The sequence below is a fragment of the Ranitomeya variabilis genome, chromosome 2 (genome assembly GCF_051348905.1).
Source record: "Ranitomeya variabilis isolate aRanVar5 chromosome 2, aRanVar5.hap1, whole genome shotgun sequence".
Lineage (NCBI taxonomy): Eukaryota > Metazoa > Chordata > Amphibia > Anura > Dendrobatidae > Ranitomeya > Ranitomeya variabilis.
Window position 1 is genome coordinate 186,524,809 of NC_135233.1, and position 27,391 is coordinate 186,552,199.

General features: G+C 44.6%; 1 protein-coding gene across 2 annotated transcripts in view; it reads right to left on the bottom strand.

The window, feature by feature from the left end:
* GLA (galactosidase alpha) overlaps positions 1-27,391 on the bottom strand; it is a 75,070-nt gene that overhangs the window by 35,650 nt on the left and 12,029 nt on the right. For both annotated transcript variants that reach the window (XM_077283314.1, XM_077283313.1), the window contains exon 2: positions 9,822-9,996. In XM_077283314.1, the coding sequence (XP_077139429.1) occupies positions 9,822-9,996 (175 nt within the window). The remainder of the gene's footprint in view (positions 1-9,821; positions 9,997-27,391) is intronic.

Consider the following 27,391-nt stretch of genomic DNA (forward strand, 5'->3'; position numbering starts at 1 on the left):
AAGGGAGCCTTGGTGGAGATTAAAGAGAGCCTCAATGGCCGAGGCTACAAGACCAGGCTCGTTGAACACTTTGCGAAAGGTCTCTAAAAAGGTAGACAATTGAGAGGATATGGGATCATCATGTTCCCACAAAGGATTTACCCAGGCCAGAGCCTCGCCCTCTAAATGTGAAACCACAAAAGCCACTTTTGCCCAACTGGTGGGATATTGGTGCGGCAATAACTCAAAATGCAGGCGGCATTGATTCAAAAAAACCCGACACAGCTTGGGGTCACCATTATACCGGGGTGGTTTATCAAGACAGGGTGGAGGATGCGGAGAGGGATCAGGGTTACCACACTGAGCTTGGGCAGAGGCTGCGGAGGCAGACTGAAGGGAGAGCAGACGGTCATACACTGAAGCCATATAACTTAATATGTGAGTCTGGGTGTCACGCTGCTGAACTAGCTCCTGTTGGAGACTGGCGAGCTGGAAAGCATCCCAGGATCAGAGGCCAGTAAAGCAGACAACCGAGATTCCATGGACTTCATGAACGACTTTATATGCGCCTGATTCTCCCGCAAGTACACCAACTCCTTCTGAGCGTCAGCCGAGGCACCATGGCCTGATTGTTCTGTTATGATTGCTGGAGTGGACCCACTGTATCGCGATGGGTACTGTTCCCAGGTGAGCTGACCAGGTGGAACTGACCCCTATACAGGGACCGTTAGGGGCAAGCCTAGGAGAGAGATACACCACGATTGCTTGTGCCAGAGGTGCAACTCAAGGACAACGAGGAGAATCAGTGTACTCACCGAGGACCAGACGGGCGGAGCAGCCACAGAGAAAACCTGCAACTCAGGACACGGCAGGGTTCACGAAGAGGGTACCGGATCCTGGATGGAGCAGAGCTTGCACTGGAGGAGTATAGGGACGGAGCAGAGCACGCACGCACTGGAAGCGTGCAGGGACAGAGCAGAGAATGCACTGGAAGCATACAGAAACGGAGCAGAGCATGCACACACTGGAAGCGTACAGGGACAGAGCAGAGCACGCACTGGAAGCGTACAGGGATTGAGCAGAGCACGCACGCACTGGAAGCGTGCAGGGACAGAGCTGAGCACGCACACACTGGAAGCATACAGGGACAGAGCAGAACATGCACACGCTGGAAGCGTACAGGGACCTGACGTACAGAAACCTAAGTGGACCTGGAGGGAGCATGGAAAGGCACAATAACAATCAGGTGCTTCCTCTAGCAGGAAGTGACTTGATATACCCGGAGGCTGCTGCCCAGGCAGTACAGCGCTTCCGGGTCAGTACAACCCGGCATCATAAGGAAGCCAGGAGTGTGCACGACCACGACCTAAACGGCCTAGCGCGCATGTGCGGGGAACGGGATCCTCAGTGCAGCTGAGGACCCAGAAGAGAAGTCGGAACGCGGCGAGGGACCCGGGAAGCAAGGTGAGTATCTGCGTGCGCCGTAATAGGTAGAAAGCAGGTCCTATTTTGGCTCTCCACCTTGGTAAGGATAATGTTATCACTTTATTTGATCCTATTGCCCTTATAGGCTGGTAATGTTTACATGCACTCAGGCACTTTGTAGCTTTATATCTAGGGGTCATCATATTGTCCATACTTATTTATTTTATGAACATGAGCACTTTAGAAATATAATATAGTAATGGCAATTGAACTCTTGGCCCAGATAATTTAAATGAGTCACATTACCTTTAGGATTTTGCAGTGATTGATTTCATTGATACCATGTGTGGGTTTCTGAACTAGACCTGTTTAATTTGACAGGATGCATCCTCATCAATTTTGAAATTATTGTTTGAATTTTGTATTATAAATAAAGTATTCTTATACATTCCTTTGCCTGTCCAGTATTTTGGAAGGTTTGGTTTATAAATATCTCTCACCTGTCCGTTGTTCTGTGCCACACTGTAATCCATGTCTGGGGGATTAATAGTTTTCAATCTAGACGGTGCCGTGAGAATTCCTCACCGTGATCTGCTGTGAAGCCACTGAGCTGAACTGCGGTGACCTCATCACTGACTTTTTCCCACGGTGCTGAGATCACCGCAGTTCAGCCCTGCTGGGAACTCAGCCTCACTGACCGGCGGTAACCATGATGATGTCACCACTGGTCAATGATGCTGTGCTTCCAGTAGCTGATTCATCAGTGGTTCTCAGCCTGGATGGTCGCATTAGTTTTAAATAAAAATGGAAAAATGTTTTTTGTTCTATTTCTAATAAAATACTTTATTTTTGCTGTGTCTTTATTTACCAGATAACTATAAGATTATAGACGTTTCTCCATTACTAAGCCGTGGGCTTGATGTCACCTTTGTATTGTCAGGTGACATCAACTCCACAAATATGAACCCTACTTGCCACCGCTACAGGGGAAGTGGTAAGAGCTGGGCAACGCGATAGAATTGGTGCTATTTTTAGGCTGGGGGGGGTCAATATCCATGGCCCCTTATCAGCCTGAGAATACCAGCCCCCAGCTGTAAGCTTTAGCAAGGCTGGTTGTCAAAAATGAAGGGAACCCCACACCATTTTTTTAAAATTATTTATTTCAGTAATTTTAAAAACCAGCATGGGGACCCCTCTATTCTTGATAACCAACCTTGCTGAAGTTGACAGCTGAGGGTTGCAACCCCCAGCTGTGAGTTTTGCCTGGCTGGTTTAAAAAATATGGGGGAAACCACGCCATTTTTTTCATTTATTTATAGCGCAGGCGGCAGGTGAGTAATACTCCCATCAGCTGCTCCTGCTAACACTCTTATTAGCGGCAGCAGGAGTAGGCTGATGGGAGTAATTGTCCCATCAGCCGCCGACTGCTGTCATTGTTATCACTTGAATATAACTCATCATGTTCCCCTGCTCGCGCTGATTGTTTGTCTTACGTGTATATCTGTACCAGGCCTCCTGGGTGAGGGGACAGCTTAGTACATTAACAGGAGCATACTAAGGTCGGAGACTGGGGCTTCCCCACCTTTAACCCCTTTGAGACGAAGCCTGTTTTCACCTTTAAGACCAGGCCAATTTTTACAATTTTGACCAATGTCACTTTATGAGGTCATAACTCTGGAACGTTTCAACAGATCCCGGTGATTCTGAGACTGTTTTCTCGTGACATATTGTACTTTATGATAGTGTTAAAATTTCTTCGATATGACTTGCGTTTATTTGTGAAAAAATGGAAATTTGGCGAACATTTTTAAAATTTCTCAATTTTCAAACTTTTAATTTTTATGCCCTTAAATCAGAGAGTCATATCGCACAAAATGGTTAAGAAATAACATTTCCCACATGTTTACTTTACATCGGCACAATTTTGGAAACATAATTTTTTTAGGAAGTCATAAGGGTTAAAAGTTGACCAGCGATTTCTCATTTTTACAACAAAACTTGCAAAACCATTTTTTTTTAGGGACCACCTCACACTTGAAGCGACTTTGAGGGGTATACATGACAGAATAATACCCAAAAGTAACACCATTCTAAAAACTGCACCCCTGCACTACATTCAAGAAGGTGCTTCACAGGAATTTTTGGAATGTGGAAGGAAAAAATAAGTATTTACTTTTCTTTCACATAAATTTTCCTTTAGACCTAATTTTTTTTTTTTACTTTTGCAAGGGTAACAGGAGAAAATGGATCATACATTGTGCAATTGCTCCTGAGCATGCCGATACCCCATATGTGGGGGAAATCTACTGTTTGGGCACACGGCAGGACTCGGAAGGGAAGGAGCGCCATTTCACTTTTTGAATGTAAAATATGTTGGAACAATTAGCGGTTGCCATGTCACGTTTGGAGAGACCCTGATGTGCCTAAACAGTGGAAACCCCCAGCAAGTGACACCATTTTGGAAACTAGACCCCTTATGGAACTTATATAGATGTGTATTGAGCACCTTAAACCCATAGGTGCTTCACAGAAGTTTATAGCGTGGAGCCATGTATTAAAAAAAAAAAAAATCACTTTTTTCTCAAATAAATCTTTTTTAGCTCCAGATTTTGCATTTTCGTAAGGGTAACAGGAGAAATTGCTCCATACAATTTGTTTTACAATTTCTCCTGAGTACGCTGATGGGGGAAAACCACTGTTTGGGTGAACGGCAGTGCGCCATTTGACTTTTTGAATGCAACATTTGTCCTGTTTGGAGAGCCCCTGATGTGCCTAAACAGTTGGAACCCCCCCACAAGTGACATCATTTTGAAAAGTAGACCTCTTTGGGACCTTAGCTAGATGTGTATTGAGCACCTTGAACCCACAGGTGCTTCACAGAAGTTTCTAATGTTAAGCCGTGAAAAAAATAAATAAATAAATATCACATTTCTCACACAAAAATCTTTTCTAGCTACAAATATTGTATTTTCACAAGGGCAAAATAAGAAAATGGACTCCAAAGATTGTTGAGCAATTTCTCCTGAGTACACCGATATCCCATACGTGGTCGAAAACTACTTTTGAGGCACAGTGCAAAGCTCAGAAGGGAAGTAGCACTATATTACAGTGCAGATGTACCCCCCATAAGGGACCCAATTTTGGAAATTTTAACCCTTTGGGAATTTATCTGCAGATATAGTGACGATTTTGACTCCATGGGTGTTTTCCAGAAACAAGCAGCAGTGGATGTTGCTGAGTGAAAACTGCAAACTGCCGTTGTAGTGAACAGTACGCTGTAGTTAACAGTACGCTGTAGTCACCAGTACATTATACCCAGCCCGTGCTTCTGGAGACACGGAAATGCCAAACATGTGGGCACTAAATGTGGTTTACGTACACTGGGGCTCAAGGGGGGCATTTGGATATGGGAGCAAAGAATTTGCTGAATTTGTTTTGGAGGGTTATGGAGCCATTTCGCTTTTCCGTGCTACCAGTAATGTGGAAGCCCCCTATATTTCCGATAACAGATGACAGATCTGAGTGGGGACTTGCTTTTTATGTGGATTGAGTGGAAGCTTTTATTGGGAACATTTTACATAACTTTAGGGATCACATTTATCCGGCGCTCTACGCGGAGCACTTACTTTGTGATTTCCATCTAAATCTCTGAGTGACATGATTCAGATGAAACCCCCAAGGGATCCCTTCACTATAGTGAGGCAGCAGAGTTACTGTGGACTCCATCTGGCCTCTGTTCCGTGGTTTCCTTTTTTTCAGAAGTGCTTAAAACTGTGGCCGACGGCACTTTTATGCAATCCTAAAAAGATGGACACCGCCGGATCACAGGTCAGACGGCATCCACAGTGCCTCCATCTGCCTCATTATAAGGAATTTTTCACCTGGGGATCTGTCTGAATCACGTATTTCAGAGATTTGCACAGAAACCCCGGGGTAAGCGCTCAGCTCAGAGCGCAGGATAAATGTGAGCTGAGCCTTACTTGCGATCCTTGGGAGGAAGAATGAAAAAAAAAAAATCTACAGCAGGTGAAGAATTGGTTTTATTTTTTACACCGTTGCTCGTGCGGTATAAGTAATTAGGTGACTTTATTCTTCGGGTCGGTGCAATTACAGCGATACCAGATTTATATTGGATTTTTATATTTGGCTGCTGTCACACACTTAGGCTGCGTGTCCACATTCAGGATGGCCGGCGGTATCGCCGGAGCGGCGAAGCCGCTCGGCGCTAAGCCCCGCCCCCTTCTGGGACGCGATGATGCCGGATGTGTTAACTGTACACATCCGGGATCATCGCCCCCCTCCCATAGGGCCCTGTGTTATGCCTTGCGGGGACGCTGCGTCCCCGCAAGGTGTACGGACATGCTGCGATCTGAAAAGACGCGCAGCATGTCCGGAGTCGCAGGCCCGCCGCGTGCGGGTTTCCACGCATAGTGGACACGGGATTTCAAAAAATCCCCTCCACTATGCTGGAACATCTGGACGCTGCGTGTTTGACGCTGCAGCTCTGCGCAACTTCAAACAAGCAGCGTTTACTGACCGTGGACACACCCTAACAGATGCTTTTTATTGTGAAAACTAGTTTTTGCATCACCATATTTTGAGAGCTATAATTTTTTTCATATTTCGGCCGACAGAGTCATGAGAGGGCTTGTTTTTTGCAGGACGAGCTTACGTTTTTATGGGTACCATTTTCGGGCACATGACATTTTTTTTTATCACTTTCCATTCTGATTTTTGGGAGACAGAATGAACAAAAACCAGCAATTCAGGAATTGCTTTTTTTATATTGTTCCGCGTATGGTAAAATTGATAAGGCAGCTTTATTCTTCAGGTCAGTACGATTACAGTGATACCTCATTTATATAATTTTTTTGTGTTTTGGCGCTTTTCCACAAACTATTTTAAAGAAAAAATAATTATTTTTTCATTGCCTTATTCTGAGAGCTATAACTTTTTTATTTTTCTGCTGATGGAGCTGTATGGCAGCTTTTTTTTGGGAGACAGTATGACACTTTCAGAAGTATCATTTTTATTTACATCCGTTCTCTTTTATCATGTTTTATTGTACTTTTTGTTCGGCGGTATAATGATAAAGCACTGTTTTTTGCCTCGGTTTTTATTTATTTTTTTACGGTGTTCACTGAAGGGGTTAACTAGTGGGACAGTTTTATACAATGGGTCATTATGGTAGTGGCGATACCAAATATGTGTACTTTTATTGTTTGTTTTTTTATTTGCATAAATAAAAGTATTTATTGGAAAAATACGTATTTTATTATTTTTCTTTATTTGGGTTTAAAAAATATATATATATATTTTTACACATTATAATACATGCTTTTTTAACTTTATTACATTGTCCCAGGCTGGGACATCACTATATAATGTCAGATCGCTGATCTGACACTTTGCACAGCAGTATCAGATTAGCGATCTGACAGGCAGGGAAGGAGGCTTCTCAGTTCCTGCTCCCAGCAGGCGCTGACAAGCCACCTCCCTGCAGGACCCGGAAAGACCCCGTGGCCATCTTGGTGTCGGGGGTCTCCACGGAGACCATCAGAACAACATGGTCTCATAAAAATTAGACTTACAATTCAAGCAAGAAAAACAATACGTAGCGTGTTACAATTAACAAAAATGCTGTCATGAATTAGCATATAACACGGAGACAATGCAATAGAATGACAATGGGTCCATATACGGATAAAGTGAACCAGGTCACACCAATATTTTAGTGATTGAGACATCACATATATAGTGAAATCAATAATTGAGAAAATTAAAGTGCAATTGCTGATAAGTATTGATACAGATTTTTTTTTTTAAACACAATTGGTATTGATCTGGGCAAAACAATCTCAGATGGTTATAGTGAGGACAATGTTATTTTCATGTCTATGTCTAGCAAAGCTCCAAGCTATTAGCTAGCAATGTATGTCAATAAGTGTCAAGTGACAGCAATAAAATGAGAAGAAAGATTTTATAAATTGCATAAGGGTATACTTACAAAGCAACCAGTGCCTAGTCAATATATGTAACAGGCTACCACCCCGACGACGCTGTTTCGCCTGAGCTTTTTCAAAGGGACACCCTTATATATTGCATTGTCTCCATGTTATATGCCAACTCATGCCAAGATATTTGCCTATTGTAACACGCTACTTATTGTTTTCCTTGTTTGCACTGTAAGTCTAATTTTTAATATATACAGTATAGACCAAAGGTTTGGACACACCTTCTCATTTAGAGATTTTTCTGTATTTTCATGACTATGAAAATTGTACATTCACAGCGAAGGCATCAAAACTATGAATTAACACATGCGGAATTATATACTTAACAAAAAAGTGTGAAACAACTGAATTTATGTCTTATATTCTAGGTTCTTCAAAGTAGCCACCTTTTGCTTTGATGACTGCTTTGCACACTCTTGGCATTCTCTTGATGAGCTTCAAGAGGTAGTCACCGGGAATGGTTTTCACTTCACAGGTATGCCCTGTCAGGTTTAATAAGTGGGATTTCTTGCTTTATAAATGGTGTTGGGACCATCAGTTGTGTTGTGGAGAAGTCTGGTGGATACACAGCTGATAGTCCTACGGAATAGACTGTTAGAATTTGTATTATGACAAGAAAAAAGCAGCTAAGTAAAGAAAAACGAGTGGCTATTATTACTTTAAGAAATGAAGGTCAGTCAGTCTGAAAAATTGGGAAAACTCTGAAAGTGTCCCCAAGTGCAGTTGCAAAATCCATCAAGCGCTACTAAGAAACTGGCTCACATGAGGACCGCCCCAGGAAAGGAAGACCAAGAGTCACCTCTGCTTCTGAGGATAAGTTTATCTGAGTCACCAGCCTCAGAAATCACAGGTTAACAGCAGCTCAACTTGGAGACCAGGTCAATGCAACACAGAGTTCTAGCAATAGATACATCTCTACAACAACTGTTAAGAGGAGACTTTGTGCAGCAGGCCTTCATGGTAAAATAGCTGCTAGGAAACCACTGCTAAGGACAGGCAACAAGCAGCAGAGACTTGTTTGGGCTAAAGAACACAAGGAATGGACATTAGACCAGTGGAAATCTGTGCTTTGGTCTGATGAGTCCAAATTTCAGATCTTTGGTTCCAACCACCGTGTCTTTGTGCGACGCAGAAAAGGTGAACGGATGGACTCTACATGCCTGGTTCCCACAGTGAAGCATGGAGGAGGAGGTGTGATGGTGTGGGGGTGCTTTGCTGGTGACACTGTTGGGGATTTATTCAAAATTGAAGGAATACTGAACCAGCATGGCTGACACAGCATCATGCAGCGGCATGCTATTCCATTCGGTTTGCGTTTAGTTGGACCATCATTTATTTTTCAACAGGACAATGACCCCAAACACACCTCCAGGCTGTGTAAGGGCTATTTGACCAAGAAGGAGAGTGATGGGGTGCTCGAGATGGTTTGGGGTGAGCTGGACCGCAGAGTGAAGGCAAAAGGGCCACCAAGTGCAAAGCATCTCTGGGAACTCCTTCAAGATTGTTGGAAGACAATTCCCGGTGACTACCTCTTGAAGCTCATCAAGAGAATGCCAAGAGTGTGCAAAGCAGTCATCAAAGCAAAAGGAGGCTACTTTGAAGAACCTAGAATATAAGACATAATTTCAGTTGTTTCACACTTTTTTGTTAATTATATAATTCCACATGTGTTAATTTATAGTTTTGATGCCTTCAGTGTGAATGTACAATTTTCATGGTCATGAAAATACAGAAAAATCTTTAAATGAGAGGGTGTGTCCAAACTTTTGGTCTGTACTGTATGTCTCATTAAAAGTACAATTTTGTAACTTTGCATTCAGGCCTCCGTTTTCCAGGATTGATTTCCTGGGGGGGGTGTTTATATTTGATATTTTAGTGGCGTTTTCCACTTATACCATAGACATATCGTGTTATTGGAACAGTTGTGGTTAGAACTCAGCGCTATATGGAGCCGAACAAAAACAAGAGTTCAAATCACCTCACTTTGCCCCATTAAAAATAAAATGAAAGAAAAATTACACATTTGGTACCGATGTGTTTGTAAAAGTCTGATCTATCAAAATATAAAGTAAATAAATGAAAATAGAAGAGCCAGAATAATGACTTGTTAGCCGCTGCAACACTGCAATCAGGGCCGTGGAGTCGGAGTTGTGGAGTCGGAGCCCATTTTGGTGGAGTTGGAGTCGGTGTCATGGAAATTGAGTAGACGGAGTCGGAGCTTTGGTTAACCAACTCCACAGCCCTGATTGCAATAACATGCAACAAGAGGCGATCAAAATATCGTATGTACCCCAAAATGGTATAAAAAAAACCATCAGCTCAGGAAGCAGAATAAGCCATCACCGGCCCCAGATCCCGGAAAGTCTCATTTCTGCAGGTATTAGATGTGTGGCTGTAACTCACATAGTCGGCCAGCTTCTTGATGCCTCCAGAGAATCTGGTGGGATCTGCTAGCAGCCTGTTGTCCTCGTCCCGGTGTGTGGCCGGCCAGCAGTCATCAATGCACAGGTATTTGTATCCAGCTTTCACCCATCCGTCTGCCACCATCATATCTGCCATCTGCATGAAGAGCTGGTCACTGGAAAACATGGGGATGGTTACAATAAGTAGTGCCACCACAAATGGCATCTACAGGTGGTGCTGTCACCATGAAGACAAGGAGAAGGTGCCAAAAAACCTGATGACTTGTCCAACCGACTGCGGAAGATCAAACCTGGACACGAGAGCAACGTAGGAAGAGTTTATGCCATGACATAGATGAAGAATACAATATATACAATCTCTAGATAAAAACTAAATAGCTGTAAATAATCCCCCCCCCCCCATTATTCCTACAATAAATCACACAAGGCCTATTATTATAGGCATGGTCTCTGACTATTTCATGTAAACCCTCAGAGGACAAAGTGAAAAATGTGAAAACCCAAAGGGATTCTTTATTAAACAACCCTCTACGACGATAGGCGAGACTCGGGGATTTCATGTGATTTTCAATTTTAGATAAGACTGATCTTTATTGTGTAAACCAAACTTTAAAAAAATATTTTACAAACATTTTTTGGGTATTTTTTACGCCTTTATAATGTTTTACTTTGTCATCTAGAGATTGTATTTATTGCTTTCTTCATCTGTATTATGGCGTAAACTAATAAATGTCCATGGTCTTTCTGCAGCTTCTCACCACTGTCTTCATTGTGACAGTGTCACCACGTTTTTTTCTCATTTTTTTATCTCACAATTGTTTTATTGAGCCGTTCAGTCTATACAAGGACTACCACTTCACTACTACTCTCATCAGTGCTGTGCCTGACCTGCACACCTCCACCAGGTGAGCAGATCCCATCTACTCCTCCAATTCTCATCACCAGGACTTCACCATGGAGCCTCCTATTCTGTCTTTTCAATAGTACAATAGCTGTTTTCTATTCATTAAGCGGCCAATGGTCGGTGGTGGAACAATGGTTTAAGGCACACATGCCAAACTCTGGTCAGTGGGTAAATTTGTCCTGCTGGGTTATTAGATTTGGCCAGTGACATTGGCACTGCCCCCTCCCCAACATTGCACCTATAACGGTATCTTGGATTTCACACTCACTGTGCCGAGCAGTGAAGAGCTGAAGACACTCTACAGAGACCAAGGTAGAAGTATTTTATTTATTGTGGGATGCATTATACTGTATGGAGGATTATGTGAGGTCCATTATACTTAATGGAAAACTATGCATGGCCTATTATTCTATATAGAGAAATATGTGGGGCCCATAATTCTATATGAAGGACTATGTAGGACAATTATTCTTCATGGAGGACTAGGTGGGGCCCATTATACTGCATGAAGGACTATCTGGAGACCATTATTCTGCATGGAGTACTATGTAGAACCATTATACTGCATGGAGGACTATGTGAGGCCCATTATACTGCATGGAGGACTATGTTTGGCCCATTATTCTGTATGGAAGTCTATGTGGAGTCAATATTCTGTAAAGAGTCATAAGGAAAACTTCCTCCATTGTAGAAATTTTTAAATAAAATAACAAGGTTGGCCTGTGACTTTGTCCAAGTTTTTAGTTTTTAATTTTGATGTGCAGCCCCGATAATTGTGTGTACCACCCAGTGGTTGTATGATGTGAGCCCCCTATTATTGTGTGCGGCACCCTGTAGCTGTGTGATGTGTGCCCCCCTTTATTGTGTGCGGCAACCTGTGGTTGTGTGATGTGCGCCCCCATAAATGTGTTTGGAACCCTGTGGCTGTGTTATATGCTCCCCTCATTTCCCCATTATTGTGTGAGGCACCCTGTGGCTGTGATGTGCCCCCCATTATTGTGTGCAGCACCCTGTGGCTGTGTGATGTGCACCCATCATTATTGTGTGTCACCCTGTGGCTGTGTGCCGTGCACCCACCATTATTGTGAAATTAAAACAATTGCTCAATTGCAAATAGACCCTAACTAAAGATCCTTAGACAAAATATAACTTTTAATTATTAATTATAATAATGAAAAAATTGTGCTTATTAAAAATGCACAGTCCACAATAGTTATTGATGTCCTGATTTGATGTAATGCTGGTATTCATCAATGTAATACCTCCTCAAGCAGTGTGATTATAAACTGCTGGGGGGTATTACTACAGTGGTAGATATTGGGAAGTATTTCTCTATTAGTATATAGATTTAATAATGATAGATGATCTCACATGAGGGTAGGTATTGTCCAATTCCTCCCTTTATGCGAGTTATAGTAATTCATTTCACATGAAGGATTCCCAGACTATGAGAAATAAGATTCTCTGGTCTGATGAGATGAAGACAGACCTTTTTGGTGATAATTCTAAGCGGTATGTGTGGTGAAACCAGGCACTGCTCATCACCTACCTAATACAATCCCAACAGTGAAACATGGTGGCGGCAGCATCATGCTATAGGGGTGGTTTTCAGCTGCAGGGACAGGATGACTGGTTTTCATTGAAAGAAACATGAATGCGGCCAAGTACTGAGATATCCTGGGTGAAAACCTCTTCCACAGTGCTCTGGACCTCAGACTTGGCCGAAGGTTCACCTTCCAACAAGACAATGACCCTAAGCACACAACTAAAATAACAAAGGAGTGGCTTCAGAACAACTCTGTGACCATTCTTGACTGGCCCAGCCAGAGTCCTGATCTAAACCCAATTGAGCATCTTTGGAGACCTGAAAATGGCTGATCACCATCCAACCGTTGGAGAGGATCTGCAAGGAAAAATGGCAGAGGATCCCCAAATCCAGGAGTGAAAAACTTGTTGCATCATTCCCAAGAAGACTCATGGCTGTACTAGCTCAAAAGGTGCTTCTACTCAATACTGAGCAAAGTATCTGAAAACTTATGACCATGTGAGATTTCAGTTTTTCTTTTTTCATAAATTTGCAAAAATTGCTACATTTCTGTTTTTTCAGTCAAGATGGGGTGCTGAGTGTGCATTAATGAGAAAAAAAATGAACTTTTTTGAATTTATCAAATGGCTGCAATGAAACAAAGAGTGAAAAAGTCATAGTTACTCACCGATAACGGTGTTTCTCGGAGCCCATGACAGCACTACGGAGAGAGGGGATCCGCCCTTCAGGGACAGGAAACCTACAGATAAAAGGGCGGTACCTCTCCCTCGCATCAGTTGGTTTACAGAGCATCGGAGGACCTCCAGGTTAGTTTACAACAGAGAAAATACCATATTATAACATTTCTTAAAAAAGGAACCCCGTGCCTAAATTGTAATATATAAACTATATAAATCATATGTAATTAAAGGTGCTCACCAGACTCGTGATGGGAGGGAATAAGCGAGTGCGGTCATGGGCTCCGAGAAACACCGTTATCGATGAGTAACTATGACTTTCTCGGTCCCCCATGACAGCACTACGGAGAGAATTGCAGAGACAGCTTAGGGAGGGACCACCGCCTCAAGAACCCTTCGACCGAAGGTCAGGTCAGACACAGAGGCTAGATTTAATCTATAGTGCCTAAAAAAGGTTGACGGTGATGACCAGGTGGCCGCCTTACAGATCTGTTCTATTGATACCTCTGACCTCTCAGCCCATGAGGTAGCTACTGCTCTTGTGGAATGCGCTCTTATACCGTCCGGGATCGCATTCCCCGTGGATGAATATGCCAACGCTATCGCCTCTTTTATCCACCTTGCCAAAGTACCTTTAGATGCCCGGAATCCTTTTCTGGGACCCTGAAAACAGACAAACAGAGAGCCTTCCTTCCTATACTCCCTGGTGGAATCTAGGTATTGGACTAGGCATCTTCTGACATCTAGATTATGGAAGTTCTGCTCTTTCTCATTTCTAGGTTCGGGCAGAAGGACGGCAGGGATATTTCCTGTGACCTATGGAATTTTGACGCCACTTTTGGCAAATAGGCCGGGTCAGGTCTTAGAGTGACTCTATCATCCATGATTTTTGTAAAGGGGGGGTTAGAGGACAGGGCTTGAATGTCGCTTATCCTACGCGCAGATGTTAAGGCTACCAGAAGAATGGTCTTAAGAGATAGTATTTTAATGGGAATCATGTCTATTGGTTCAAATGGAGGACCAGATAATGCTGAGAGGACTAAATTTAAGTCCCATGGGGGCATTTTTTGGGTAACTACAGGTTTTGCTCTTGTTACCGCTTTAATGAATCTTATTATCCATGGGTTGGCTGCAATATTCTGGTTATAGAGTGCACCCAGGGCTGCTATCTGCACTTTAAGAGTACTAGCCGCTAACCCTTGTTCCAGACCTTTTTGTAGGAACTCAAGTATTTTATTAATTGAGGGTCCCTCCTGGATTTTAACTTTGGATACAGACAAGAATTTTTTCCATGTTTTCCCATATATTTTAGTAGTAATAGGTTTTCTACATTATAATAATGTTGCAACCAAGTTGTCTGAAAAGCCTCTTTTTATTAATAGTTCCCGTTCAAAAGCCAGGCTGTCAAATGCAAGTTCGTCTCCTGTGGGTGGAAGATCGGTCCTTGCTGTAGTAGGTCTGGCAAATTCGGTAGAACCCATGGGTCTGAGACCGATAGCATCCTTAGCCAGGAAAACCATGTCCTTTTTGGCCAGAATGGGGCAATAAGGATCATTTTTGTTTTGTCCTCTCTGACCTTCCGAATGACTGCCGGAATCAGAATGGTTGGTGGAAAAGCATATGTTAGTTTGTGTGTCCATGGAATCAGAAAGGAATCCAGAGCCTGGGGATTCCCTTCCGGGCTTAGAGAACAAAATTTGCTTACTTTTTTGTTTTTGCACTTGGCGAACAAGTCTATTGTTGGGGTTCCCCACATTCTCGTGATCTGGTTGTAGACAGACTGATTCAGGGACCACTCGCCTTGTCTCAACTGAGTTCGACTCAGGTAATCTGCTTTCTCGTTTTTTGAACCTTGAATATGCAGTGCAGAAAGGGATAGTAGATTTGTTTCTGCAAGGCTGAAAATTTTGGCGGAGGAATTCATCAGTAACCGAGACCTTGTTCCTCCCTGGTGATTTATATAGGCTACTGTCACTATATTGTCCGAGAGAATTCGGACATGATGTCCCCGAATGTAGGCAAGGAATGATAGAAGAGCCTGATGCACCGCCCAGAGTTCTTTTTGATTTGAGGATGCTGACAGTTCCTGAATTGACCAGTTGCCCTGAGCCACTTTGTCTGCCATGTGGGCCCCCCACCCCCTGGGACTTGCATCGGTTGTTATCACCCGAGATATTTTTGGTACCCAAGGAATCCCTTTTGAAATATTCTGGTTCTTTCCCCACCAGAGAAGGGAATGAATAACGGAGGAATTTAGAATGACCCTGCTTTCCAAATTGTTTTTTAATATTAACTGCCATTCTAGTATGTGCCACTGAAGCTCCCTTGTGTGGAATTGTGCAAAGGGTATTGCCGGCAGGCATGAAGATAGAGTCCCCAGCAGTGACATTGCCCTCCTTAGAGTCATGGAGGGGTTTTGCAGTGTTTGTGCTATCATGGTTAATATTTTGTCTTTTTTGGGGCCCGGGAGTCGGCATTCTTGAACCTGGGAGTCTAACGTCAGCCCTAGGAACTCCTGCACTTGAGAGGGTTCCAACTTTGATTTTTTATATTTATGAGCCAACCCAAGTCCGTTAGAATAGTCATTACTCGGTCTCTCTGTTCTCTGCAACTTTGAGCCGAGTCGCTGGCAATAAGAAAATCGTCCAAGTAAGGGACTATGATAATGTTTTGTTTCCTTATGTGGGCCATCATCTCCGCTACTATTTTTGTGAATATCCGCGGAGCAATAGAAATCCTGAACGGGAGGGCCCTGTACTGGAAGTTTCTTATTTTTCCCTTTATGGACACCGCCATCCTGAGAAATTTTTGAGATTGTTCGTGGATGGGCACATGGTAATATGCGTCGGTTAGGTCCATCACAACCATGTAGCAATTTGGAAAAAGAATTTTTATTGTAGATTTTATTGTTTCCATTTTGAACTTGTGATTTCTTACATAATTGTTTAGATTTCTTAAGTTTATAATCGTCCGAAAGGACCCGTCGGGCTTCGGTACTAGAAACAGAGGGGAAAAAACCCTTCCTCCATTTCTTGAGGAGAGATCTCCTGAATCACGGCTTTCTGCAGTAGGGAAATATTTTTTTTCTGTAATGCCGCTTGTTCTGCTGCCGAAGACCTCGTCTTTGTCACTACGTAACTTCGGGGGGGGGGGGAAGGAAATCTATTTTTAGACCAGATTGTATGAGTCTTAAAATCCAGGTGTTGTTGGATATTTTTTCCCAGGCAGGAAGAAATGAAGTGAGCCTTCCCCCCACCGTAGGGAAAATGTCATTTGGAGGTTTTTTTTTATCACGGGAGGTATTGCCAAAGAGGTAACCTCTATCTCGTCTTCTCCCTTCTTCCCATTTATTCTGTTCTCTGGGAGGTCTCCGCCGAAAAAATTTACGGTTCCGAAAGGACTGTTTAAATGGGGCTGGCCCCAGATTTGGAAACCCCTTCTTTTTGTCTCCTGCTTTCTGGAGGATGTCATCCAGGGTTTCCCCAAATAAGAAATTTCCCTCACATGGGATAGAACACAATTTCAACATTGTTTGGAGATCCCCTGGCCAGCTCTTAAGCTATAGGGTCCTTCTGGCTGCGTTGGAGAGGGCAGTGGCCTTGGATGTTAAACGTACTGAGCCCGCTGAGGAGTCCGCTAGGAATGCTGCTGCTGCTCTAATTGCAGGGATTGAGTCTAGCAATTTACTTCTGGGTGACCCGTCCTTGATCTGGCTTTCCAGCTGGTCAACCCACACCATCAAAGACCTGGAGGTGCAGGTCGCTGCGACTGCAGGTCTCAAGCTACCCCCAGCCGATCCCCAAGCCCCTTTAAGAAAGGTATCCGCTTTCTTGTCTAAGGGGTCTTTGAGGGTACCCATATCCTCAAACAGGAGCGCAAATTTTTTCGAGGCTTTGGCCACTGCTACGTCTAATTTGGGTGCCTTGTCCCAAGAAGTGGACGCCTCGTCATCGAAGGGATACTTTCTTTTAAGCGAGGGTACTGCAGAATTTCTCCTGTCCGGTTTTTCCCATTATTTTTTGATCAATGTCTGGACATTGGAATTTAACGGAAAAGCTCTCCGCTTTTTCTGTCCCAGACCTCCGAACATAATATCTTGAGCCGTTTTATCAGGTCTGGGATCCTCGACCCCCATAGTGGCTCTGACGGCTTTAACTAAAGCGTCCACTTCCTCTAGTGGGAAGCAATGACGGCCCGAATCTTCATCGGAGGAAGATAGGGAGGATTTGGAATCGTCAGAGTCCGCGTCCTCAGACGAGGATCGGACAGAGTGAGAATATACCGTCTCCTTCACCTTTTCCTTCCCTTTTTTGGAAGATAACAGGGCATTCTGAACTTCAGATCTAATTATAGTTTTAAGTTCAGATGCGAAGTCAGGGGTTTCTTCACATAATAAACGCTGAATGCAAGATTTACAAAGCTTTTTTCTCCAGGTTACCGGCAAAGCTTTGTTACAGGTGGGGCAGACCCTATTTTTCTTTTTCTCCAGTCTCTTCTTACCCTAGTAAGGGAGAAGAGGGAGCCCTATTATAAAAAATGTATACTTTCACAGAGATCACTCACCATTCGGATGTGGAGGCAGGTACCGGTTCTGGATGAGGGCCCGGGTCTGGCAGTGGAGCCTCTTGAGGAGGGGAGTTAGTCCCTGCAGCAGATCTGCTGCGCTGTGTGGATCGACTGCTTGATTCACTTCTTCTGGAGCTCTTTGGGTCCCCCTTCTTAGGCTATGTTCACACGATCCTTTTTTTTATCCTTTTTTTTCAGGTCCTTTTTCCATGCAGGGTACAGTCCAATGTTACTCTATGGAAAACAAAAACCGCTGTGCCCACTATCCTTTTTTTCTCAGGCAAATCCGCGAGGATTTGCCTGCAGAAAAAAAGAAGTACCATGTCACTTCTTTCTGCGGATTCAGCTCCTGTTTTCAACATGCACCAATAGGAAAGTGCTGTTGAAAACCCGCAGAGGAATCTGCAGAAGAAACTGCAGGAAAATCAGCAGTGCAGTTTTGCACTGCGGGTTTTCCAAATCAGGACCTGAAAAAAAAAAGGATCAAAAAAAGGATCAAAAAAAGGATCGTGTGAACATGGCCTTATGGTGCTGCTGCCTGGGCTGCAGCTACTGTGGATCGCTGTCCTCCATGGTTAAAGGGAGATAGTGCGACAACTGTGTGTGCACCATCTCCCTTTTTTGAATCCGGCGCCACCCCCGGCGTTCTGCCTCACTTCTGGTCCTGCGCACATCCCAGGGAGAGGAGAGATTACCGCGCATGCGCGCGGAGATGACCCGGAAGTTAACGCCGCATTTCCGGAGCGGCGGCCATCTTTCTTCACCCGGAGCGTGCAGCGGTCGGCACAGGAGCTCCGGGTGACCAGCGCCCCTTCCTCCCTCAGTCTGGCGGCGGCCTCTCCCCCGCACACCCTGAAGAACCCGTCGGTTCCAGCGGTGGCGGCTTCGGGTGCCGGACAAGCCACGGCAGGAGCCTCCTCGCTGCCGGAACCCGACTGTCCGGTCCCGGTCCACTGGATACGACGTCTTCGTGCAGGTACTGCCGAAAAGAGGTTCCCCGTCAGGGACAGGAAACCAACTGATGCGAGGGAGAGGTACCGCCCTTTTATCTGTAGGTTTCCTGTCCCTGAAGGGCGGATCCCCTCTCTCCGTAGTGCTGTCATGGGGGACCGAGAAATTTAAAGGGGTATGAATACTTTCCGTACCCACTGTAGATCTATACACTAATAGAGAAATACTTCCCAATATCTACCACAGTAGTAATACCCTCCAGTTTATAATCACACTGTTTGAGGAGGTATAAGGCTATGTGCACATGTTGCATATTTGCTTGCAGAAATTTCTGCAAGGTGTTTGAATCTCTTGGCAGAAAAACGCAGCTGGACATACGCACTTTTTTTATGTGTTGTTGTAAATCCATAGAGCTAATATATATTTAAAAAAAAAGAAAGAAAAAAAGAATTGTGATGTAATTTCCTTGTTCAACCTCTTCAGGCAGATACCCTCATTAATATTAATAATTAATAATAAAGACACACACACACACGCCTATGTAGGGTAGGAGCATTAACATAATTAACCTACATAAGCTGTAATATTCTGGGAAGGAGAAAATTGCCAAAGGTTCCCAGGCTATTAATATCAGCTCACAGCTGTTTTCTTAGCCTTTACTAGCTAGTTTACAGGGGAACCCCAGAAAAAAAAAATTGACATGGGGTCCCCCCAAAAAATTGAACCACCAAAGGCTAGGCGCTAGCTGCAGGCTGATATTAATAGCCTAGGAAGGGGCCATGGATATTGGCATCTCCCCAGGCCAAAAATATCAGCTCTCAACCGCCCCAGAAATGGCGCATCGTATAGAAGCGCCAATTCTGGCACTTAGCCTCGCTCTTCCCACTTGCCCTGTAGCGGTGGCAAGTGGGGTTCATATTTGAGGGGTTGATGTCAACTTTGTATTGTCAGGTGACATCAATCCCACAGGTTAGTAATGGAGAGGTGTCTATAAGACACCTATCCATTACTAATCCTATAGTTACATGGTAAATAAAGTCCTTTATTTGAAATAATCAAACAGACTCCTTTATTGGATCTAAATTTATCATACTTACTGAATGCCTAATCCCCGACGCCCTTGTCTTCTGCAACAAAAATACAATAATAAACCAACATATAATACTATCCTGTCCGACGTAGTCCATTTATTACCGAGTGTCCCACAGCGATCTCACAAGTAGAACAGTCACACCGGGAGATGTGACCGCTCTACCCAGCCTCCGGCGATACACTGATAGGAGATAATCGCTCCCGCAGTGTATCCCCACCGTGAGAATTCACTGGAGTTCATCAGCTCCAGTGCTCTCACTTACGGCACTACCACTATGTGAGAACTTTCCCATGCAGCGGTGCTGTAAGAGAGAGCACTGGAGCTAATCAGCCGATTAACTGGTGAACTCTCACGGTGGCTCAGTGATACACTGACAGGAGGTGATCGCTCCCGCAGTGTATCGCCTGTGGCCGGGTGACATCGACGTGGGACATTCGGTATTAAATGGACTACGGCGGAAAGGTGAGTATATATTGGTTTATTATTTTTGATTGTTTGCAGGAGACACCGGTATCGGGGATTAGGTGTTCGGTGAGTATGTAATGTGTATGTCAATATGCAAATGTTTGATTATTTTTTTTTTACAATTGAACACAGTAGCCGGGTAATGAGACTATTCTCCCATCATGGACTCATGCTGTCTCTGTATATGTGACAAAAAACGTAGCTGGATGGGAGTAGTAGTCATATCAGACGATGTCTGGGTACACACGTCGCATGGGTACACACGTCGCATGGGTACACAGACAGACACAGATTCTCCGCACACACACACACACACACACATTCTCTGCCTACACAGAGACTCACAGACATGTTCTCCGTCGACAAACACATTCTCCACCCACACAGACACACATTCTCCACCCACACAGACACACATTCTCAGCCCACACAGAGACACACACACACACATTCTCCTCCCACACAGAGACACACATTCTCCAACCACGCACATTCTCCGCCCACGCACAAACGCATATACTCTCTGCCCACAGACACACACATTCTCCGCCCACACAGAGACACACGTACATATTCTCCACCCAGAGACACCACACACACGTTCTCCGCCCACAGACACACGCACATTCTCCGTCCACACAGACACACGCACATTCTCCATCCACACGAACACATTCTCAAGCAGAGATACACATTCTCTGCCCAGAGTCACACACACAATGTTCTCCACCCACACACACAATGTTCTCCACCCACACACACAATGTTCTCCACCCACACAATGTTCTCGCCCAGAGACACACACAATGTTCTCTGCCCAAACACACATTCTCTGCCCACACAGAGACACACGCACATATTCTCCACCCACACACACAGAGACACACAATGTTATTAACCCACACACAGAGAAACACACACAATGCTCTCCGCCCACACACAGACACACACATTCTCCGCTTACACACAGACATTTTCTGGCCACACACACACACACACACACATACATTCTCCATCCACACACCAATTCTCTGGCCATACACACATTCTACACCCATACAGAGACAGACACACACACACGTTCTCCACCCACACACAGAGACACACATTCTCCGCATACACACGCACATATTCTCCGCCTACACACAGACACACATTCTCGGCCCACACACAGAGACACAAACACACAGACACACACATTGTCTGGCCACACACAGACACACAAATATTCTCCGCCCACACACATTCTCCGCCTACACAGAGACACACACACACACATTCTCTGCCTACACACACAGATACACATTCTCTGGCAACACACACACACGCACACATTCTCTAGCCACACACAGACACATACACACACATTCTCCGCCTACACACATACGCACATATACTCCGTTCACACACACACAGACACACACATATTCTCCGCCTACACACATTCTCCACACACACGTTTTCTCTGGCCACACACAGACACACACATTCACCACCCATACACAGAGAGACAGACACACACACACACACACACGTTCTCTGCCCACACACAGAGACACACATTCTCTGCATACACAGACACACGCACATTCTCCGCCTAACAGACACACGCATATTCTCCGGCCACACACATATTCTCTGCCTACAAACACACAGACACACGCACATTCTCCGTCTAATAACAGACACACACATTCTCCAGCCACACACACACGAACATATTCTCCGGCCACACAGACACACACATTCTCTGCCTACACACACACAAAGACACACACATTCTCCGGCTACACAGAGACACACATTTTCCGGCCACACACAGACGCACACACACAAATTCTCCGGCCACATACACACATTCTCTGCCTACACAAAGACACACACATACACATTCTCCGGCCACACACACACACAAACATTCTCCGCCACATACACACATTCTCCGGCCACACACACACACACACACACACACACACACACACACACACACACACACTCTCCACCTATACATACAGACAAGTAATGGTAAACTGACTGAGCGGAGAACTAGTCTGAACTGGTGCATAACCAAAAACAACTTACATAGCAAATAGAGAAATGGCTGCACTCAAGTGTACTAAAGCAAATGAATGTGCGATACATGAAATGTGAATAGCATAATGGCTTGTGAAATCTATGAAAAACACATGAGATGCTTAGCACAAAATTTGGCCAAAAAATGTGAGCCCATCCACCAACATCAAGGTAACCTCATGGATCGGATGGGTCCCTGACCTGACTGCCTAGTGTGAACACTTACCTCTGGCTAATATCATGGTAAAGCCTGCATTTATAGGAAGGTCGGAACCAAATGTGTTTGGATGTAATTAAGATCACAGCATGGTGAAGGGCGGGGCGTTCAAGTCAGAAAAAATAGTATATAGGAAGTAATGGTAAACTGACTGAACAGAGAACTAGTCTGAACTGGTGCATAACCAAAAACAACTTACATAGCAAATAGAGAAATGGCTGCACTCAATTGTACTAAAGCAAATGAATGTGTGATACATGAAATGTGAATAGCATAATGGCTTGTGAAATCTATGAAAAAACACGAGATGCTTAGCACAAAATTGAACACTTACCTCTGGCTAATATCACACTAGGCAGTCAGGTCAGGGACCCCTCCGATCCATGAGATTACCTTGACGTTGGTGGATGGGCTCACATTTTTTGGCAAATTTTTGTGCTAAGCATCTCATGTGTTTTTTCATAGATTTCACAAGCCATTATGCTATTCACATTTCATGTATCACACATTCATTTGCTTTAGTACAATTGAGTGCAGCCATTTCTCTATTTGCTATACACACAGACACACAAATATTCTCCGGCCACACACAGACACACACATTCTCTGCCTAAACACACACAGACACACATATTCTCCGCCTACACACGCAGACACACACACACACACATTCTCTGCCTAAACACACACAGACACACATATTCTCCGCCTACACACGCAGACACACACACACACAGATTCTCGGCCTAAACACACAGACACACACGCACATTCTCCGCCCACACACACAGAGACACACACATTCTCCACCTAAACACACACAGACACACATATTCTCCGCCTACACACGCAGAGACACACACACACGCACATTCTCCGCACACACACATTCTCCAGCCACACACACACACACATATTCTCCGCCCACACAACCTACAAAAAGATTTCCTTGGCCAAAACGGAATGTAACCCCTTAGGCCAATTATGTGTACCAAAAGTGCTCAAAAAGAGCAAAACAAACTTGGGTCTATATGATAATAACGATGTATAGTGGCAATATTAAGCCCCATAATATAAGAAATCTGTACCAAAGATCCCAAGAAAGCGAGAAGGGGGTTATTTTAGTGAAAAAATAAAATTTTATTAAACATATCTACTATATAATTGTCTAAGGGTCACTTCCGTCTGTCTGTCCTTCTGTCTGTCACGGTTATTCGTTCGCTGATTGGTCTCGGCAGCTGCCTGTCATGGCTGCCGCGACCAATCAGCGACGCGCACAGTCCGGAAGAAAATGGCCGCTCCTTACTCCCCGCACTCACTGCCCGGCGCCCGCATACACCCCTCCGCTCACCGCTCACACAGGGTTAATGCCGGCGGTAATGGACCGCGTTATGCCGCGGGTAACGCACTCCGTTACTGCTGCGATTAACCCTGTGTGACCACCTTTTTACTATTCATGCTGCCTATGCGGCATGAATAGTAAAACGACCTAATGTTAAAAATTATTAAAAAAAATAAAAAATCGTTATATACTCACCGTCCGTCGGCCCCTTGATCGACAACAGGCCTGCCCGACGCTCCGGTGACCGCTCCATGCTGCGATTTCGCGAGATGATGACGTAGCGGTGTCGCGAGACCGCTACGTCATCATCTCGCGAGACCGCAATGCACTCCTGGGACCGGAGCGCGCGAGGAGTGTCGGTAAAGGCCTCGCTTGGATCCGGGAGCTCCGGAAGGTGAGTATATAACTATTTTTTTATTGTATTTCTTTTTTTAACAGAGATATGATGCCCACATTGCTATATACTGCGTGGGCTGGGCAATATACTACATGGGCTGTGCAATATACTCCGTGCGCTGGGCAATATACTACATGGGCTGTGCAATATACTCCGTGCGCTGGGCAATATACTCCGTGGCTGTGCTATATACTACGTGGCTGGGCCATATACTACATGGGCTGTGCAATATACTCCGTGCGCTGGGCAATATACTACGTGGCTGTGCTATATACTACGTGGCTGGGCAATATACTATGTGACTATACAACGTGGGCTGTGCAAAATACAACGTGGGCTGCGCAATATACTACGTGGGCTGGGCAATATACTACGTGGGCTGGGCAATATAGTACGTGGGCTGCGCAATATACTACGTGGGCTGCGCAATATACTACGTGGGCTGCGCAATTTACTACGTGGGCTGCGCAATTTACTACGTGGGCTGCGCAATTTACTACGTGGGCTGCGCAATTTACTACGTGGGCTGCGCAATTTACTACGTGGGCTGCGCAATTTACTACGTGGGCTGCGCAATTTACTACGTGGGCTGCGCAATGTACTGCGTGAGCTGTGCAATGTACTGCGTGGTCTGCGCAATGTACTGCGTGGCCTGCGCAATGTACTACGTGGCCTGTGCTATACACTACGCATACATATTCTAGAATACCCGATGCGTTAGAATCGGGCCACCATCTAGTATCATATGAAAATAGGACAAGATTACAAAAAGAAGGTATATATAAGTGGAACACAGCTAAAAGACTGTTGGCACCATAGAGATGACAACATGTGGTGCCAAAAGTGAGAAAATTAAACGTGTCTCAATGGGCACAGCCGCGCACAGTATCTAAGGAAATAGACAGTAGTAATAATGTTCAATTGGTAACCTGCCATTGTATAATTAGTTGCATATTTAAATTTACACCATCAGCAGGGTCAGGAAAACTAAGATCCAATTAATATCCTACTGTAAAGGATAGCTATTTCAGGGTATTACAGGTGTCTAATGGTTAATGACAGTCGGTATTCTCTAGTTTCTGATAGTAACCCGGTATGACCCAGCATAAGCGATTATTTTAAACTGGCAGTTAGTTCTGTCTAAAGTTCCAGGGTAGAAGGTAATAGACTATAGTACTTTACTTTGGGACATAGTGTTCCTTGTGTGCCACTGTGTCCGTGAGACGCGCTGTGCCTCGACGTGCGTTTCACCGCCCACAGCTTCATCAGACCCGTGGGCGGTGACCCGTAGAAGCGCTAAGCGCGAAACAGCCGTCGTCAGCACTGGCTCACACACTCCTTCCTCTGTTCTCCTGGCCATGAGGTTTTAAACGTTGAAATAAAGCAAAAGTTTTAAGGATCGGTGAGTGCTATCCGTTTTTTGTATTTTTTGCACATTCTTTATGATGTTTTTTCTTGGATAAGCATCCGGTATCCTATGATATAGTTGACGAATGTGTGCCACATATGTGATTATCAGACTTTGCTGCAAAGTGGTGCCGTCACCTTTTCTTTTCTTTTTAAACACACATTCTCTGCCTACACACACAGACACATATTCTCCGCAGACACACATTCTCCACCCACACCCAGAGACACACACTCTCCGTCAAACACACACATTCTCCGGCCACACACACACAGACACACATTCTCCGGCGAGACACACATTCTCCACCCACACACAGAGACACACACACATTCTCCGCCCGCACACACACACTCCACCTACACCCACATTCTCTGCCAAACACACACACAGACACACATTCTCCACCCACACTTTCTCCATACACACACACACACACACATTCTCTGCATACACAGCCACACGCACATTCTCCGCCTAATAACAGACACACATTCTCCGGGCATAGAGACACACACATATTCTCTGCCTACAAACACAGACACACACACCCATTCTCCGCCTACACACAGAGACACACACACATATTCTCCAGCCACACACACAAACATATTCTCCGGTCTCACAGAGACACACACACACACACACACACACACACACACACACATTCTCTGCCTACACACACAAAGACACACACATTCTCCACCTACACACACACACACACACACACACACAAATTCTCTGTCTACACTCACAAAGACACACATATTCTCCGACCACATACACACGCACATTCTCCGGCCACACACACACACACACACACACACACACACACACACACACATTCTCCACCTATACACACAGACAAGTAATGGTAAACTGACTGAGCAGAGAACTAGTCTGAACTGGTGCATAGCCAAAAACAACTTACATAGCAAATAGAGAAATGGCTGCACTCAATTGTACTAAAGCAAATGAATGTGTGATACATGAAATGTGAATAGCATAATGGCTTGTGAAATCTATGAAAAACACATGAGATGCTTAGCACAAAATTTGGCCAAAAAAATGTGAGCCCATCCACCAACGTCAAGGTAACCTCATGGATCGGATGGGTCCCTGACCTGACAGCCAGAGGTAAGTGTTCACACTAGGCAAATATCATGGTAAAGCCTGCATTTATAGGAAGGTCGGAACCAAATGTGTTTGGATGTAATTAAGATCACAGCATGGTGAAGGGCGGGGCGTTCAAGTTAAAAAAAAACACAAGGTGCTTAGCACAAAATTGAACACTTACATCTGGCTAATATCACACTAGGCAGTCAGGTCAGGGACCCATCTGATCCATGAGATTACCTTGACGTTGGTGGATGGGCTCAAATTTTTTTACCAAATTTTGTGCTAAGCATCTCATGTGTTTTTCATAGATTTCACAAGCCATTATGCTATTCACATTTCATTTATTACACATTAATTTGCTTTAGTATAATTGAGTGCAGCCATTTCTCTATTTGCTATACACACAGACACACACCCACACACATTCTCCGGCCACACACACATTCACCCGCCACACACACACATTCTCTGCCTATACACACAGGCACACACATTGTCCGCCTACACACACACATACGCACATATTCTCCGCCCACAGACACATTCTCCGCCTACACAGAGACACCCGCACATTCTCCACCCACACACGCAGAGACACGCAAACACATTCTCCGCCTACACACACACACACATTCTACACCCACACAAATTCTCCGGCCACACACACACATAATGTTCTCTGCCCACACAGAGACACACACACACATTCTCCACCCAGAGACACATGTACATATTCTCCGTCCACACAGACACACACATTCTCTGCCCACACATGCAGAGACACATTCTCTG